An 18,850-nucleotide genomic window follows, 5' to 3' on the forward strand; every position below is an offset into this window, starting at 1 on the left:
CAGAAGATGTGTTGAGGTTATTGCTGGCCACTGAGATGCTTAGCACGTTCCCAGGGCCACAAGTCACAGCCAGGTAAACTGGAAAGTAGCTTAAAGCCCTGTAAGACAATAGGGACAGAGTCCGAGAGAGGCTCAGATAAAATGGGAAAGCAGGAAAGAGGCAGCTGGGGGGCAGAGAAGCAGGGGCTTGGGGTGAGCATCAGGGATCCATCATCACCCTGCTCACAAACTATAGTTCCCCGGGCCCGTTTTCCATGGAGGCTACAAAGTTTGGTCAAGAAAGCTACTTGGTGACTGAAATGACGCTTTCCAGTCTCTTGTTCCTATTGTGACTCTGACAGCCCTGTGGCTTGTCCTTGATCGCTTCTGGCCCCCCCTCCCTGGAAGCTCCAGACAACATCCTGAGATTGGGAATGTTGGTCTTAGTGTATCAGAACCGAGGGGAGGATGCCTGCTAAATATAGCCTGGCCTGGCTGTGGGTTTAAGTAGGTTAGACCAGGAGATGGGCCACATGGAAACAAAGCTGCCCCCCTCCCAAAGTCCAGCCCTCTGCCCTCAACCCTTCAGCACTCCTCCTGGAGTGAGGTATGTGCTTCGTTTGCAGACTGTGCTTCACGTGCAGGGGTGCAGGAGACAAAGGAGGAGACTAACAGGGACTGACACCACCTCTGACAAGATGATCCTTTGCTCTCTGGGCAGCAACTGGACCGGAAAGCTGGCTACCCAGAGGCCAGGCCCTGGCCTAGTAGCTACGTCGTGAAACTGAGCAGAGAAAGGACCAGGCAGAGCACGGCCGGTGTTAAGACAAGCTGCACTTTTGAGCTTCCTAGAGAAAGTCTCATGCTTCCTGGCTTCCTCTGTGTCGATCAGAGGGCAGCTTTGCAGGGTCAGTTCTCACTAACACCATGTGGGCTCCCAGGATCAAGCAGGTCGTCCAGGCTGCCTTCAAGCACTGTGACCTGCTGAGACCGTGCACCAATTCTAGCCTGCCTTCCTTACCACGTAGGGTTCCCGAAAAAGAGAAATCAGGTCCAGGCTAGAACACACCGTGGATGTGACAGCTACTGAGATGCCTACCTGTCTTTTTGTTTGATCTTAAGTAGCTCAGACTTTCCATGAATGATCTTGACCACCTGATTCTCCTGCCTCTACCTCTCAAGTTCTGGGACTGCAGCCACACACCAGCACACCTGGTTTCTATGGTACTGGGGATCTAACCCGGGGCTTTGCATTAAGCTAGGCAAGGACTCTGCCAATTGGGCTCCATCCTCAGCACCAGGCCCCTAGCCTGGGGACTGCTGCCACACCTCCTGCTCTTCCCCACAGGGTCACCCGTTCATCGTGCAGTTCAATGATGGAAACTCCACCGTGGTGTCCATGTGGGTGTGCAGAGCCCTAGAAGAGAGGCGGAGCCAGCAGGGACCCCCATGAGGCCTCAGCAGGATACTGACTACCCAGGACCAGTCACCAAAGGATACAACAAGCCGTGACCCCTCTCCGTCTGCTGCCTGATTGGGAAGAGCTGTACTGGGCCCAGCCTCCTGCTTTCGCCTCCTACCCTACCTAGGGAGCCATCAAGAGAGCCAGCCTCTGCTGAACCCCTCCTCCCTGGGGAGGGGAATGACAATGAATAAGGCAGGTGGAGAGAGTGCAGAGGGTGTGGGGGAGGGTGATGGGTTATAAGAATGGCGCCTCCTCTGGCCTCACCCCCTTACATTTCCCTACTGTTCATTGTAAAGGGTCAGGCCCTACAGCAGCACTGATGGGAATAAAAGCATTGTGGTTTTGCATCGGATCTGTCTTGACAAGTCTGTCATACACATCCCCATTTGACAGGGGCACCTGCAAGATCCTGTGCATTTCCTGCAGCTCGGTGTTGAGGCCCATGCCCCAGCTTAGTTGTCACATGAGAAACCAGGACTTGCATGCACCAAGTCCCACAGCAAAGTGTCCTGATCCCAAGGCTCGGATCGTGGTGTAGTCCTCTCCTGGTCTGGAGCTAGCTATAGGCCCCGCAGCAAACCAACAGCAACACTGACATGGCTAGGAGCAGCCGAGGAGGAATCTAGACACCCAGAGTGAGGGGCAGGAATTCAGAGGCCTTCACAATGCTTCCCACAGCAGCCACTAGCCTTTCTTACTGCCTGTGACCCAGGCCACTCATGGCCACTTGAGGTAATCCTGCAGCCACCTGGAGAAAGTATAGCTGTCCACCTTTTGCAGAGGATGAGGGAAACGCTGAGAGGCCAGTTGCCACCTGGTCTAAGAGACACCCACACACGCCCAAACACAAACTCCAACCCCATCCAGGCCCTCTTTGCCCTGCTGGGTTACTTCAGTGACAGTGCCTTCCCGATGCACAAACAAGTGTGCAGAGGGAGCAGGCTTGGCTCCCCACTCTGCCTCCCTCCTTTCCACTCCCCCATCCATGTTTGAGGGCTTTTTCTCTACTGTTGGTAGTACCGGGGATAGAGGCCAGGCTCATGGACATATTCAGCATGCCTCTTACCAACCACTACAGTGACATCCCACCAGGCTCCAATGTCACCTCCCCTGAAGGCAGCCTTCCTCTCGACACCTAGGGAAACCTGTTAGAACACCATGCAGAATTGTTGATCCTGACTTTCAGAGCTTCCTAAGCCACTCAGAGCAAGCCAAAGGGCAGGCATATGCCTGCAGCATCCAGGAGATAGAGGCAGAAAGATCAAGAATTCACGGTCATTCTCTGTTAAGAATCAGCCTGGGCTACATAAGCCTATAGCTTAAAGGGGAGGGGGTGAATAAGCACTTGCCTCCCAGTGCGAAGACCAGACTGTGGATCCCCAGAACCAGTCTGCCTGTAATCCCAGCCTCAGGAGACAGGATCCCCTGGGTAAGCTGGCTAGCTAGACTGGCCTAAGTGGAGGACTCCAGGTCATCAAGAGATCTTGCCTTGGTAAATAAAGTGACTTGCTACCAGAGAAGACAGCTGATGCCAACCTCTGACCTCCAAATGTGCACGCAGGCATGCACACCTATATGCACATTTGCCCACATACGTGTACATACACCACAGGTACATACACAAGGATGAGGGAGGCGGGAAGAAGGACAACAGAGATCCACCCATGCCTGTGTTACCCTGTGACATCACTGACTCCAAGTCCTGTTACTTCCAGTTCTGTTTCTGTTGTAGCCACCTCCGGGCCAAAGCAAGAAAACACCAAGTGTTCACACTTCCTCCATTATATGGAGCTGGATACTGGAAAGACTACATCTCCCAGAAACGCCCTGTTTAATAGGGAGTCATGTGATTAGGTCTTCTCAGTAAAGTAAAGAAAGCCAAGAAACTTCAGATTCAGATCATACCCACCTCCATCCTCCTGACAAAGGAAAACAAACAACTGCAAAAGGAGATGGGAAGTTGAGAAGTGCGGGGACCCTAAACCTCAGATTCACTGCACGGGGGTACACCTGCCGTGAGCTACTGAATGAGCCTCAGATTCGCTGCATGGGGGTACACCTGCCGTGAGCTATTGAATGAGCTGGGGCTAGACGCCTGTTTGGGCTTCCGTGTTACTAGCGGTGTGATGCCAACACCTGCTGACCTTGGCTGGGCATGCCTGGCCCTCTCTCCCACCATCGTCTACATGACTCATTTCACCTTACAGATCTTCACTCAGGTGGCCTCCCAGGAAGACCTGCCACCCACACTGCTGAAACACCCGCCACTGTTCTCACTCCCAGGCACAGCAGATAGAGTGGGGAGGGACCAAGGAAGGCACCTGGCATCCACTTCTGTCCTCCACATGCCTGCCCGTGCAGGCCTAGGGTTCCCTCGCCTGTACCAGTTACCTCCATCTCATTGGCAACTGTGATAAACCCATTGTTTATTTTCACCTTCCCGTCCTCCGTCCTCCACTAGAATGGAGGCTTCACCAGCCAGGGCCTTTTCACAGACCTAGAGAAACAGCCTTGGCTGAAGAGGCTCGTGATAAACATTTGTTTGTTGTCCAAATGGCCACCATGGTGGAACTGTCATTCTCAGCTTGCGCTCTGTCCAGTGCCCCATGGAAGGGACCTCATGGGAGGCTTCATTGTCCTTCCAGGGAGCCGCTGTCTGGTTTCAGTGACACTTCAGAGTGCTGGCCTGCCACTGGCCCAGATCTCTCTGTTCCTCTCATTGAACTCCTGTTGTTGCCCAGGGCCTGATGCAGTCAGAATTTCGTGAGACCCAGGCCATAAAGACGGTGCATCCTACACCAGTGCCAAGGGCAAGATCTGTGAACAGTGCATGAGGTAGGCTTTCTTGACAAGAGGAGCGCTGTAAGAAGGGCACCTTGATCCTGAACACCCCAAAACCTGAACCAGCTACCTACCAGACTTAAGGTTCAGCCTTGTTCTTTGAAGATGTATCAGTAACCATTGTCCCCCAATTCTGGTTCAGTAGAGGTGAGCAGGGGCTGTCACTGATTCTGTTGTTGAGAGCTGGTGGTGGAGGCTTGACATAGGGCTTCATGTAGTCCAGATAGGCCTCCAAATCACTAGGTACTAAAGATGACCTTGAACTTCTGGCTCTCCTGCCTCCACACTGGGAACACATCCAGAATGCGGAGAATTGCAAGCATGTATGTACCACCATATCCACTTTTCTGTAGTGCTGAGGATTGAACCCAGGGTCTCAGGGATGCTAGGCAAGCCGACACTACAAAATAAGCTATATGCCAACTCAGAAGACGGGGAGAGAGTAGCTGTTCCAAACCAGGTTGTGTGCTTTGAACTTACTATCCACCTGCTTAATTTCCTCCACCATCCCTGCCATAGACAATGGGTCATGTTTTCACCCATTTATGCATGGAGAAGCAAAATCATGGAGGCAGAATGACTTGCTCAAGGTCACCAACAAGTAAGTAGAAAATTATTACTGTCTGGCACTCACTCTTAACTGGGGTTCCATCCAAGCTCCAGCACATGCACCCCACACTCCAGCACAAAGGCCCCTAAACTCTGAAGTGCAAAGGCAGTGTCCTCTTAGGAGTGGAGCTTGGGATCTGCTCACCAAGAATGCTGTGCACCGTGCTTCCCACGGCAACACGGGAAGAGGTGGGACCTCAGCCAGACCCAGAGACCAGCCTCACACCAACCCTCTGGCCCTCAGTTTCCACTTGGCGTGAAGTGGCAGGGCTTTTGAGTCTTGGCAGTCTTCTTGTGGCCTGAGCCATGATCCCCTGTGGACATCCCCAGCCCAGAATAACAAGCACCCATCTACCTGCACACAGTTACACACACCCATCCACACTCACACATGCCTGCACTCACCCTTACACACACACACACAAACACACACAATTCTGTTCATAGTTTGGGGACTCACAGGACCCTGGACCCCAGAGTCCATGACCCTTTCTTGGCTTTGGTGCAGCCCCTAACATATGAGTTGGAGTGGGGAAGAAGATCAGAGAAGGAGGCTATGTGGAGAGAGAGCAGAGACCCTGTCTCAAGGTCCTAGTAACAGGAACAGGGGCCCTGTGAACTCACAGCAGCTTACATGGGGTCCTGGTTTCATTCTTTGGGTCAATTGGACCCCTGAGACTGGTTCTGGACCAAGTCCACACCCTGGACCAAGTCCACATTTAGGGGATCCAAGGTTTTCAGTTTATGCAACTGGAAAGTTCCATCCAAAGGCAGGGTTGCTGGTGGTGGGGGTGGGGGTCCTGCAGGAGGGAGACAGAGGCGAGGGTCAGGGCCAGGCACAGTAGCAGGAAATGATAGCCGGGATGGTGGATAAGGAGCACAGACAGGAAGGAGGCCTTAGGGGGCCTGGCAGGTAGAAGCAGCCAACATGTTAGGATGCCGACCCTTAGTCTGGTCCTTGTGGGTGGGACCTGGCTACTAGGGTGTGGGAGAGGATACAAAGCCAGTGCCCTCCATGGCAATACTGAATCGCGTGGTACTGGCTTTATCAGCCCCTGCCTTGGCAAATGTTACATCTAACTGGCAGGCTGGCAGGAGAAGAGCACTGGCAGGGGATGAGGCCACTTGGGGAGGCCAGGGGAGGCCCCACAGATGGCCCAGGCTATCATGAGGCACAGAGGGCATTGAAGATGTCAAATGGGAAAGCCAGCAGAGCCGGGCCTCATAATGACAAATTTTCTGCTGAACAACTACAAACATTCGCGGTGACTTTGGACACAGTCTGGAAAAGACTTTGTTTCCTTCCTTGGCGGGATCATTTGTCTTGTTTTGAAGCCCCAAGATTGCAAGCAGGAACTTACAGACTAAAGTTTGTCTTAATTGCAATGGTGTCACCACCTCTCTGGCAGATAACAGCACAATGAACGAGTCGATGGGGCTGAGCCCTCCAGGTCCTTCTTCTAAAGTGAGACAAATGTCCCTGCTTTGAGCCCAACAGTCCATCGGCAGCTCTGTCATTTATTTATCTCCCTAACAGCTTGCATTAACTTGCAGCGGATAAAAAGTCTCTCCTTCCCGCAGACTTAGTTAAAGGCAGCCAGTCTCCCTGTGTTGCTGGGCCCTCCTAGGAATTCATTCTTTCTGTCTTTCCCCCAACTTCTGGGGGAATGGGGACAGCATGTGGGAACGAGAGTCCAGTGGCAGGTGAAGGCGTTCTGAGAAGCAGGGGCTGGGGAGATGCTCAGGGTAAGAACACTTGCTATACAAGCATGAGGACCTGCGCTAGGATCCCCAGCACCCATGTAAAGGCCAAGTGTGGCTGTAACCCCAGCACCATGGGGACACGAGGGAGACACAGGGTCATTACAGCTTGCTGGCCAGCAATTCTGGCTGACTGGAAGGTGACGGGTCCCAGATTCAGTGGGAAGTCTTCCTCTAGGGATTAAGGACACCCAGTGTCCTCTTGCCCCAACACGCACACACAGGAATGTGTCACCTGCACAGACATAAGCACACACAAGCATCACGAACACAGGCACTATGCTTACAGAGAAGTTCTGAGAAACAGGAGAAATCCCATTGGTCTTGTACTGCGGGCTGAGCACAGCAAACTCCCTTCGTCCTAGTCCGATTTGGTCCTTCTGGCTCTCCCGAAAGGGCCTGGAATAGCACCCCCACATCCATGTTCCCTCCACGAGACTAATGCTATGTTCCCTGGCTGTGCCAAGCCCTTCAGACTGGGACATCTTCCCTGCCTATCTCACCTGGAGGTAGAGGAGCCCTGCCCATGGGCCTCTCCCCACTAACCATGGTGTCTTGGTGTTTATTTCCTGCTTCACTGTTTCCTCACACCAGCGGCCTAAAGTGGAAGCTGGGACGAGTCACAGCTGGAGAAACTGAGCTCAGATGCAGGTTGGCAAGGCAGCTAGGGCTGCAGAGCACTTCTGCCCCTCCCCCCGACCTCCCCAGAGGCACTGCCTGTGTGGACTGGCATGGCAGGGCTGTGGCTGCTCTCCTCTCTGGCTACTAGTCTGCAGGTCTCAAAGGTAACAGGATGAACAGGTGCTGTTTTATAGCAAAATGCTTTGGGTTTTGTTTCCTTTTCTATTTTCTTGTTTTTTTTTCTCTTCTTTTTTTATTTTCTTTTTTCCTCATATATTACATCCTGACTGCAGTTTCCCCTCCCTATGCTCTTCTCAGTCATCCCCCAAACTTGCCCTCTCCCCTAGATCCACTCTTCCTCTGTTTCCCTTCATCAAAAGAGCAGACCCAAAAGGTATAACAAGTTAAACGTGGTATAACAAGTTAAAACAAGACCGGGCTCAAACCCTCATATCAAGGTTGGATTAGGCAACCCAGTAGAAGGAAAAGGGTCCCAAGATCAGGCAAAAGAGTCAGAGATACCCCCACTCCCACTGCTCAACACCACCATCCCAGTTACACAACCATACTGTGTGTGCAGAGGACCTAGTTTGGACCCATACATGCTCCATGATTGTCATTTCCGACTCTGTGAGCCCCTGTGAGCCCTACTTAGTCGATTCTGTGAGCTGTGTTCTCATGGTGTCCTGACCCCTTGGCTTCCTGCAATACAATCCTCTCCAACTTCTGTGGGGCTCCCCAGGCTCCACCTCGAGTAGACTGTGAGACTAATCAGGTTCTTTAGATATATACAGATTATATTCAGTATAGATAGAAAATCTTCAACCTCTTCAAAGAGCTGTAGAAAATGGCCTTTAATCTAACTCAGAGTTTTGTGGTAATGAGACACAATTGCTCCTGGCAACACCGCTCTATTCCTGAGAGAATGTTGAGCACCAAAGACACTCCACCTGGAGCCTTTCTTTTTGGCAGAACTGGCCTTTGGGCAAAGAAATGCCCATACCTCAACCACTGACAGATACAGAGCGTGCATCAATGAATAAAACAGGACTGTCATATCCTGCCAAGACAGGGTAAGATAGTTTTGAAAAGTTGCTTACCTTTGAAAATGGTATGTCAGTTATGTTAGGCCTTAGCTAAAGTTGGTTGCTTCAATGCTGCTAACGTGACTTTGGGTGATTGTCCAGGTAGCCAGTTGTCTCTGTGATTTGTTGCATGTTTTGGAAGTTGTTTTACTGAACTTCCTAATTATCCAGGTAACATTATTTCCCTTCTCAGATCTTTGATGGGGTTGAAGACTATATAAATGTAGTTACTTTTCTCTCATGACTTGGCCAAGTTATTTATTATACAAGACCTAAGCTAGTTAGAATAGGATATTTGTACTTATTGTATATAATTTCATAGTAGGTTTAGAACTCTCTTACTTAAACAAAAGGGGGAGGTGTTGCGGGAGCTCCTCCCGCTCCTTCAGCCAATAGCCGCTGAGATACCAGCCCATTGGGGTGTGGTCTCTCGCCCTTTAAAAAAGCGGCCACTTCCCTCTCCTCTCTCTTACTTCCTGCTCCACTTCCGGCAACTAGACTCCCTTCCTGATTGCGCAGAGGGCTGTTGTCTGAGACGGTGATCTGTAAGTTTTTTCCCCCTTAAATAAATAACCATTCTATTAATCATAATTCTAAACTGGTGTGGGATTGTTGTGACTTACACCTTCGCCTTCAGTCCTCATCCATTTAGACCATTAAACCCAATGTGGGCAAGTTCAACAGAACTGCCATATATGGGCGGCCCACGCGTGCTTCAGCATTGCCAGCCCTCAAGTTTCATTCACTCATTTTCATCCACCTTACATCACACACCCAAACTAACTCAGGATGGGTGGAAGGTGGATGAAGATGAGGAAGTTGAAACCATAACCCTCTGATCCCAGCACTGTGAGGCAGAGGCAGATGGATCTTAAATCTCTGTGAGCTTGATGTCAGCTTGGTCTACGGAGTGAGCTCCAGGACAGCCTGCGATACAGAGAGAGATTTTGGTCAAAAAGAAAAAAAAGCGGGACAGAGAGAGATTTTGGTCAAAAAGAAAAAAAAGTGGGGGGGGGCAAGGGGAGGAAGAGAAAAAGCAAAAAGAAAGTAAGAATGACTCCTATAACAAAATCTTTTTTAAGGTTTATTTTATTTTTAATTGTGTTTGTGTGTGTGTGTGTGTGTGTGTGTGTGTGTGTGTGTGTGTGTGTAAGTGCAGGTACCCTTGAAGTTCAGAACAGAGCTTTGAACTCCCTGGAGTTGGAGTTACAGATGGTTGTGAGCCACCATGTGGGTACTGAACTCAGATCCTCTGCAAGAATCATAAGAGCTCTTAGCCACTGAGCCATCTCTCCAGCCCCTAAAGCCTTCTTATATGTATTGTCAAAAATAAAAATAATAAATTAAATATCATCAATATTCTAAATGTTCATATCTTAGGGAATGCCATTATAAAAAGCCTGGTGGGTCTCCATTGCTACAAAGGGAAAGTTAGAGGAAAGAAGAGAGTGTGGAAAAGCCAGCTCATATAGTGAGAAGTGACTGCCACTCATACAGCTGACAATGGACCTGTATACACAGAAAGCCTAGAGGACTCTTACAGCCAGGGAAGGCAATATAGCTCAGCAAGTAAAAGTGCTTGCTGCCAACCCCGACAACCTGAGTTCAATTCTCCAGAACTCGGAAGGTGGAAGGAGAGATCTGACCCCAAAAAGTTGTCCTCTGACCTCTACAGCACACTATAGCACACACACACACCCCTCTAAAAAAAAAAGTAGGTGTAAAAAGGCCTGCAGTGTCATCAAGAAGGCAGAAGCTTGCCCAAGGAGAGATTGCTTGCTCCACCTGGAATGCAGGAATGCCTCGGTCAGGAACACTAACGTGATGATTTCAGCAGAGCTCCCCGGGTCATTTCTACTGGACGCTGACGTGCCTGGCTGGATGATGCTGTGCTATGTATCCACTACTTGTGTTTGTTCTTTTGCTTGCTACATACTTAATAAACTCGCTCATTCAAAACCACAAGTATGGCTACCGTAGATCATTCTCCAGGCAGAACAGACCCTCTCTAAAAACATATGGAACTTTTTGAGGTTCCTTAAAAGGCAAACCGTAGAATCACAATGCCCAGCATGTCCACACCTAGGTGTATACCAGGAGGAATTAGGACATGAGTCATACACAAACTTCCACACAAATATCCATAGCAGCATCACTCAGTAAAACCCCAAATAAAACCATGGAAATAACCACCCAAGTCAACAAAATGTGGGGTCCATGCAGCAGAATAGTGTTTGATGATAAAAAGGAATGGAGAGCTGACGAGGCATCTCAGTTAGTCAACGTGCTCGCCAGCAGGTCTGATAATTCACGTTCAATCCTGACTCTCATGATAGAAAGAGAAAATCATCTCCCACAAGTTGTCCCCAGACCTCCATGTGTGCATCATGGTGGACACGATGAATGAATGTGTGAATGAATAAATATAAAGAAAGAAAAATGTTAAAGGAATGAAATTCTAATATACACTATAAGATGGATAAGCTTGAAACCGCCTTGCAAAGCTAAAGAAGCCGGTCATGAAAGGGCCCCGCACTGTCAGATCGGCTCCATCTGCATGAGATGTCCTCCACCATGAGCACACCTACAGAGACAGAAAGAAGACAGGAGATTGTCAGGAGCGACAGCTGAAAGGCATGGGACTTCTCTTTGGGGTGATGGAACCTAATGTGGACAGTGGCGATGTTTGCACGGTGCTATGAATATGTGAAACTTGATGAACTGTTTGCTTTAAATCATACGTGTATGTGAATGACATGTTGATTTTGCTTCCTTAGGGGTCAGTGAGCCCATGTTGAGCTGATGGCCTAATCCCAAATCTTCCTCCAATTCATGTGGCATCTGGTGGTCTGCCCAGCATCCCAAACCCTGGGCACAGACAGGAAGACTGGACTCCAAAGACAGCCCCTCCCCATAGAAAGACTCAGAGAAGAGAGGGCTCAGATGTGCTGAGTAACCACTTTTGAGGTATATTTACATGGGGTGGGGCCTAGGGAAGAACCCCAAAATTTAGGAAGTACCTCCAAATTTTGCCCTCTAAGCACCTCCCTGGAGGACCTATACCTGGCTATGTGTCTGTCATCCACCCAGGGACTTACTTAGTCCTTATGACATCCCTGCAAGGCTCCATACCAATACTCTACAGTGTCTTAATCGTTGTCCAACTGCTGTGAAGAGACACCATGACCAAGGCAGCTCATGAAAGAAAGCATTTAATTGGGAGCTGGCTTAAGTTTCTGAGCATAAGTCCATGATCATCATGCCAGAGAGTATGGCAGGCAGCAGGCTGGCATGGCGATGGAGAAGTCACTGAAAGCTTACATCTGATCCACAAGCAGAAGGCAAAATAGAGAGACACTGAGCCTGGCATGAACTTCTGAAACCTCAAGACCCACCCCTAGTGACACAACTCCTTCCAACAAAGCCACACCTCCTAATCCTTCCTAAATAGCCCATCACAGGGAACCAAACATTCAAATATGAGACTTTGGAGTCATTCTCTTCAAACCAGCACAGACAGTAACAGATCTCTTTTTGTTTGGGAATGGCCTAGAATTTACTATGTAGTCCAGACTGGCCTTGAACTCTTGACTCAGCCTTCCAAATGCTGGGATTATAGGCTTCCAGTATCACTCCCAGCCCAGAGCAGATCTTGCTGGCTCCAGAGTCTGTTCTTCAAGCAGCTTCCTCAGGAGAATAAATTGAGGCGCCCGTGGGAAGGGTGCCTTTTGCAACCACCAGAAGCTTGGCAAACCTTGGGGTATCTTGCTCCAGAGGCCTTGCCTGAGTCCATGTGGGAGATGGGAAGCCCAAGGCTCTCAAACAGCACCTGGAAAGATAGAACCCCAGTATCACATTGGGCATTGGACCCCCTACAGCCCTCACCATCGAATGTTGTTCACGCATTCATTCAACAAACATGCTAAGGGTCTACTGTGTTCTAAGCCCTGTCCCGTGGACCTGGTTACAACAGAGAATGTTGCACTCCAGTGTGAGAGACAGAAAACACAGATAAGTGATCAAGAAGCATTAACCTAGCAGGGCTGTGGCAGTGCACACCTTTAATCCCAGCACATGGGAGGCAGAGGCAGGCGGATCTCTGGGAGTTCGAGGCCAGTCTGGTCTACAAGAGCTAGTTCTAGGACAGGCTCCAAAGCTACAGAGAAACACTCCCTCAAAAAAAAAAAAAAAACAAAGAAGGAGGAGGAGGAAGAAGAAGAGGGGGAGGAAGAAGAAGAAGAAGCATTAACCTACTCCTGGGTCAAAGATGAAAATAGAACGGCCAGCAGTAGCAGACAGTTTTGAGGGAGACCCTGTCACAGGGAGGGAGAAGTTAAAGCTCCCGGCTTTCTGGGCAGGAACCTCTGGGTCATACTAACTTCCTGGTGTTTTCTTACAATGGAGTAAACTTCTAAGTACAAAGAATAAATTCTTCCAACGCAAAGAAGGAGCTGGAGCAGCCTGGTGGATGGCATTCCTCTCCCAGGGTGCCAGCTGGACTATGGGCTGGAACCCAACCCAGAGTCCCGAGGAAAGGGAGAGCCCCTTGGGAAAAGTTCAGGCCAGCCGGCTGCTCCTACACTCAGTCCCAAACACCTCTCCAGAGGCCTCCCAGCTCGCAGTCTGCTGGAGCAAAGGAAGCCGGTCCAGCATGCCCTTCTTCTTCCCCCTAGCCTAAATTGCATCTCTAAGTACAGAGGAAACCTTGGAACCCGAAACCTCCAGACCATTTCCCAGGGCCTCAGAGTGATCTGTCCCTTTCTCCCCAAGCTTAAGCACTCCACAGGGCATGCTACTTATAAGCAAATCACCCCTCCCCACCCCAGCTCAGAATCCCACAAGTAAGCTGCTCACGGAGAGGTGTCTGGGGAGAAATCCCTGAGAGCCCCACACTACCACGGAGTGCTGGCCAGTGCCCACCAGCCAGAGACAAAGTCTGCTGTGTGTAAAGATTTGTGGACTAATTTAACCAGACCCCTCTCTCCTCCCATCAATCTCCTGCTCTCGCCCCTCCCTGTTCCCAATGAGCAAGGTTTGCATCAGAACCTGGAGCCCAAGCAGAGACTATCTTGTGGCCTCAATGACACCAAGAATAAGGTGGGCCACCAAGCAGCTCCTCTGTGGCTCCTTCCTCTGCATAGCCACTAACCTCTAATAGGGGCCCAGAAGGCCCCGCCCAGTTGCCGTCTCTTTCTGGGGCCAAGGCTGCAGAAGTAGGCTAGGCTGTATCTGGCCATTGGACTAATATCCAGATATTAAGTAAACAATAAATTAGCAAAACTACAAGAAAATTCTACAGCCCTTTACATTTGGCAATCATTGAGTGTTAATTAGAAATTCATTACAATTAAAACCCTGCCTAAACAGGGCCTGCACGCCTTAATTACATCTGATTTTTAATTCAGAATACGTGTTTACACAGAAAGCGCTACGTACCCCATGATTATCCCCAATCCTCTTTATACTGTACTAATTATGTAAATTAAACCTAATTAACTGACGAAAACTGCCGTTAATTCAGCTGGTAAAAGATATGTGCTTGAGACGAGGCGCGTCAGCACAGCCCGGCCCAAGCCAGAATCCGAATGGCGCTAGAGGCCGGCGCCCGGGTGGACCCAACGACGCCTGGAAATAGGGGGCAGCGCGGACCTGACGAGGGGTTGAGGAGAGCACAACCAAGAATGGAAAAAAGAGACAAAACCCCTAATAATAAGAACTGGATAGAGATGGGCCAAGGACAGCAACTCCCTCAAATTCTCCCTGCTCTGCGCAGGCCGCAGGATCTAAGGACCCAGAGACGCCACTGGAAAAAAAAGGGTCGGGGTATCACATTTCGCTTCTGAACCTGAGTTCCAGTCCCAGTTCTGCCCACCAATTAGCCTCCTGAACTTGAACAGATGACCTGGGCCTAAGAGGCATCTTTCCTCCATACCCAGGCCAAGGTTGCACATTCCTCCCCGTCCCTTCACTCGGTCAGACCCCCTCTGCAGAGTGTCAGACAGGGCACGCTGGGTGTAGCTCAGCCTACGCGGTCGGTCGGTCTTACTGAAGGAAGAACCCAGCTCTGTTGGCTTCCAGTGCCTGACTCTTCCCTTCCTGTGAAATGGGGATGCTCGATGGTGGCTGCTGTGAGAACAGGCTGGCGGATCTTAAAATGTGGATGACAGTAGTGTTGCTATGGAACTGGCTCGATCTCGGGGCCCCAGACAAGCACCCCAGAAACCAATCCCAAGCAGTGGCAATTCCCCAAGCCTCTCCACGGGCCTTCCGTAGATTATCTGGAGCTGCCACAACGAAGACTGGGACCGGGTTGGGAGCTGTCCCTAGCTTGGTGCTGAACAAGGAGCCGCGGCCACACCGGTCGTCCGCTAGTGCAGTACCTAGAGTGGGACCCTTTGTATGAGAGGTCCCCAGGGGCTCTGTCTCCTGGCTACCGGCACTGTCTAGAGGCCAGTCCCGGAGACGTTATTAACCCTGGCAGTACAATAGAGGCAAAACAGGCAAGACCCCTCGGGAAGAGGACTTTTCGTCCTCCCCTTCCTACTCCACCACCCCGGGGGCGCAGGACTTCTCAATCGTTGTCACCACCATACCAAATTCTGAGGGTGCTTTTTAAAAAAATCATTAGGCGTCTAGGAATAATTACTGAGTGGGATTGTAATTATGGGATGGGGGAGCCTGGGCCGAGGGAGGGAAGAGGAGCAGGGGTGGGAGAGCTGAGGATAGCATCTGGTGCAGGGACCGAAAACAGGCTGTTTCCCGCCAAAAGAAGGTGGGGCGGGTAAGAGCACAGAGTTGGAGTGGGACAGAGGTAGCACCTGGGAGAGATGCTGGAAGGGGAGAGCCAAAGAAGAGGTCCTGAACAGGCTCAGCGCTGAGGAAAGTGAGAGACGGGGAGGAAGCAAGAGAGAGGGAGAAACTGAGAGAGGGGAAAGCGAGACTTTCATCTGGAAGAAATGGAGCCTTCAAACTTGTTTGGGTGGCTTCCGAGAACAGACTGGAACTCCGACCCAGGCCTGGTACCTCCTGCCTCCGGGGGCAAGGCCTGAGCCATCTAACTGTACCCTAGGCTCCTTTCGTGGGGTCTCCTCGAGCCAGAGCGCAGAGCAGGACATGAGCAAGTGAGAAGTGGAAGAGAACGGGAAGTGACCCCACCGGAGCTGAAACACTGGAGAAAAGAGGACCCATAACCCAGAGCCAGAAGGAAAACGAAAGGGCGGGGGCGAGGGCGACCCGGAGCCGCTACCCGCGGAAGATTTATGGAGCCGCTCAGGTTCCAAGGACAGGCTGCACTCGCTGCTGCTGCCACCGCCAGTAGCCGCTGTGGCCGCCGCGACCCCTGCCCCGGCGGCCCGCCGCGCCCCGGGCCATCCTTGCCATTATTAACTTCTGTTTGATTAGGGTAATTGTTCAAACTTGGGTTGGACAGTATGATTAATTACAGTTTAATTAACGTGTCCATTAAGGACACTTAATGCCACGGGGGCAGGAAGAGGAGGTGAAAATGGCCGAGGGGGTACCCAAAAACAGGCGAGGGGTGTGCTACTAGTAACTCATAGATTAAGATAAAAAGAGCCCGATGGGGATGGGAGGAAATGAGGAGAGAGAGAGAGAGAGAGAGAGAGAGAGAGAGAGAGAGAAGGAAATGGAGCACTGTGGGGTATAGAGAAAGTACCAAGAGGTGATGTCTCGGCGTCCAGAAAACGGACCCCTCACCACTAGAAAACAGCGACGTCGAACCCCTGTAATTGACCCCAGTCCTCGTGGGCCTGGGTTCCAGGCCTCCCCCAATTATGATTTAGCTCTTGCTTTAGGCCTGTTAGGAATGATACTCCTATCATACTGGGGTAGGGGCACAAACCCAGTTCCCCAGTCCCTTGCCCAGTGAAGAAAGGAGAGTGACTTTCTCTGTAGTGCACCCCCAGCCTGCTCCCACAGTCAGGAGCGGTGGGGGGCGGCACTGGCCCCTTCCGCTAGTCTCCCCAGTGCTCGGTACCCTATGCCATTCTTGACCTCCGGTCCGGGTCTCCAGGGCCACTCAGTTCCACGGTCCCTGCAACGGGAGAGTGATGTGATCCTCCCCACTCCCCTTTCTTTTGGATCACCCTCAACTCCATCACCCTGCCCCGGCCTGCCCAGCTCAGGGTCCTTGGAAAGCAACGGACCCTAAACACTTGGTTCTCAGGGGCGAACTTTCTGGTTCTCCGGTCCTTCCTCCCATCGGCTTCTCTGGCTTGCGCGGGGCCGCAGGTGCGAGCGGCGGGCCGCAGGTGGGCGACCGCTTACCTGGGGCGCACAGGCCCTGGGGCTGCGGAGAGGCGGCGGGCTCGGCACTTGGCCCGCGGGTTTGCGCACCCAGGGAGGGCGCAAGTAACTGCTAGGGGTGGTGGGTGTGGCGCCCCGGCTCGCAGCTGTCAGGCGCTCTAGCCTAGCGCGGGCCTCGCCACTCCCGCCAGTGACCGCGACTGTGCCCGCCGCCGCGCCATGAGCTCAAGGCTTCGGCCTCTCCTTCGGGCCAGTCCCCGGCCTCGGGGGCATCGGTTCCAGGCACCGGACTCCGCTCCGGGGACCCTGGTGCCCCACGCCTGTTGAGAGCGGGAGGGGCCGCGGGTGGCAGTGCGGGGAGCGGGGTTGCGCGGCTGTGCGCGCGCGCGCGGGGAGGGGCCGCGCCGTCACCCAGAGAGCCCGGCGGATCCCCGACTCCCGCCCGCCGCTCCGCCCGCCGCGCACCTCCGCTCGCCGCTCTCCGGCTCCAGCCGCCGCACGGTGAGTACCCACGGTCGGGAGTCCGCAGCCCCTCGCGCCAGCCGCCCCAGCACTTCTTTCGTTGACTTCTCCTTTAGACTCTGTGGCTGTTGTTTTCTATTCTACCAAACGACTCCACAGCCTCACCGCCACCGCTGCCTGCCTCCCGCCTCCTTACCCTTGCTAGGCTCAGCCCTCAAGCCCCGGGAACCCGCCAAGGGGTCCCTGAGCCGCCTTGACCGCTGCTTCTTGTGGCTGAGTGCGGTCCCTTCGCGGGCGCTTTCTTCTTTGGCCCTCGAAATGCTGTTTCGTTCCTAGGGCTCCCCACTTCTCCGGGCTCCAAGACTGGAAGCCCTCTGGGAAAACCCTTTGGGGACGCAGGACCCCCAGCTTCAGGTGGACGCTCCTGGTTCAGGGTGCCTTCTTCACTGTATGCGGGCCGAGTACATTAGCCCAGAAAACCAAGAAGCCATCGTCATTTCCCAGAGCTGCACGCCCTCCAGCCACCTCCGCAGCCTGTCTGAGAACCACTCCTGGGACGCCTAGCTTGCCTGGTTGACCCCTTAGCCAAGGAGTTGGAACAGTGGTTTGTTTGCCACCTAAAATGTTACCAAGGACTTCAGTGGGAAGGGAGGATCAACTTGCTTCAGTTTGACTGGCAGATGGGAAACAGATAATAGATAAATTGCTTGATACTTGAACAAGACACAAGATAGATGGGAGAAAGAGGAGTGAGCTGGCAGCGACAGACAGCTCAGGGACAGATAAGATCGACAAATTAGGAGCATCTAAGCAAACAGAGAGGGAGGGAAAGAGACAGATCAAAAATTCCAGGTTCTTCGCTGAAGGCTTTGGAATTCAGAGCCCCTATTAGGTTGAAGCTGCCCCCACCCCGTGGATTTGCCTTTCCAGCCAAGTTCCAGGCAGGGAGTCCTAGGGATTGGACTGGGCTGCAAAAGCACCTGCCGCCTTGCACTGGGTTAGAGCTTTAAGTGTATGAAGACACGTGGGGTGACTAGGCGACCTAGAAGGCCCTCCATATCAATTCCTGGGTCCTCCACCAGGCTAGTCTGTGGACACAGATTCCTCTCTGTCTACTCCAGAGATCAAAGCGGGGGACCACCAGCAACTTTTTATGCCTGGAGTTTTGCAGTGACTTTCAAGAGAGGCCAAGATTCTTCCTAGCCCGTATGAACTGGGCTATCAAGGCATGAAGAATACTCAGAGAAGATACTCCCATCAAAGGAGCAACCCAGTGCCTGGGGAGCCTCTGTTTGGCCTCAGGAAATTAGGCATAAGTGAAGGAGGAAGGCTCAGGGAATGCGTTTTCAAAAGCTAAGAGGAGACTCCGGAGAAACCTCTGTGAGAATCTCTCTGTCCCGAGCGCTGACCCAGACGGGAAGCCAGCTTGAGTCTGGAATGCAGCTAAAAATGCAGAAAATGTGGTTAAAAACTGTGTGATCCTGGCCCAACTGATGGCTGGCAGGAAAGCTTCCTGTAAACCCAGATGGACACTTTCTGCTCAAGGAACACGGGGCGCAAGGCGTCAGAAGAGTAGTCCAGGTTTGTGTTGTTTCTGGAAGCCGGTCATCCCGAAGCTAGATGCAGTGGGGGCCACCCGAGGTCGTGGTGCACGCGACAAGCTTTGGAAAGGGTAGGGTTCAGCACCGCGAACAGCGGTGGCCTCCTCCCCTCAACGTTCTTCAACCTCCAACCCTCCTCCTTCTCCCTGCCCCCACCACAA

General features: G+C 52.0%; 2 protein-coding genes across 5 annotated transcripts in view; both read left to right on the forward strand.

Annotated features, from left to right (window-relative positions):
- The window catches only part of Map2k5 (mitogen-activated protein kinase kinase 5), a 226,341-nt gene extending 224,545 nt beyond the window's left edge, over positions 1 to 1,796 (forward strand). For all 3 annotated transcript variants that reach the window (XM_041679391.1, XM_041679392.1, XM_041679393.1), the window contains one exon: positions 1,328 to 1,796. In XM_041679391.1, the coding sequence (XP_041535325.1) occupies positions 1,328 to 1,432 (105 nt within the window). In that variant the 3' untranslated portion in view covers positions 1,433 to 1,796. The remainder of the gene's footprint in view (positions 1 to 1,327) is intronic.
- Positions 1 to 18,850, forward strand: part of Skor1 (SKI family transcriptional corepressor 1) — a 57,537-nt gene that overhangs the window by 29,731 nt on the left and 8,956 nt on the right. The window contains exon 1 of one of the 2 annotated variants that reach the window (XM_041679389.1): positions 18,544 to 18,669. The exons of the other annotated variant lie outside the window; for it this stretch is intronic. The gene's annotated coding sequence lies outside the window, so the exon portion shown is untranslated. Of the gene's footprint in view, positions 1 to 18,543; positions 18,670 to 18,850 lie in introns of those variants that run through there. 2 annotated transcript variants of the gene reach the window in all.

Source organism: Microtus oregoni, unplaced genomic scaffold, assembly GCF_018167655.1.
Source record: "Microtus oregoni isolate MIOR12 unplaced genomic scaffold, Mior012 000032F_ref0000030, whole genome shotgun sequence".
Taxonomy (NCBI): Eukaryota; Metazoa; Chordata; class Mammalia; order Rodentia; family Cricetidae; genus Microtus; species Microtus oregoni.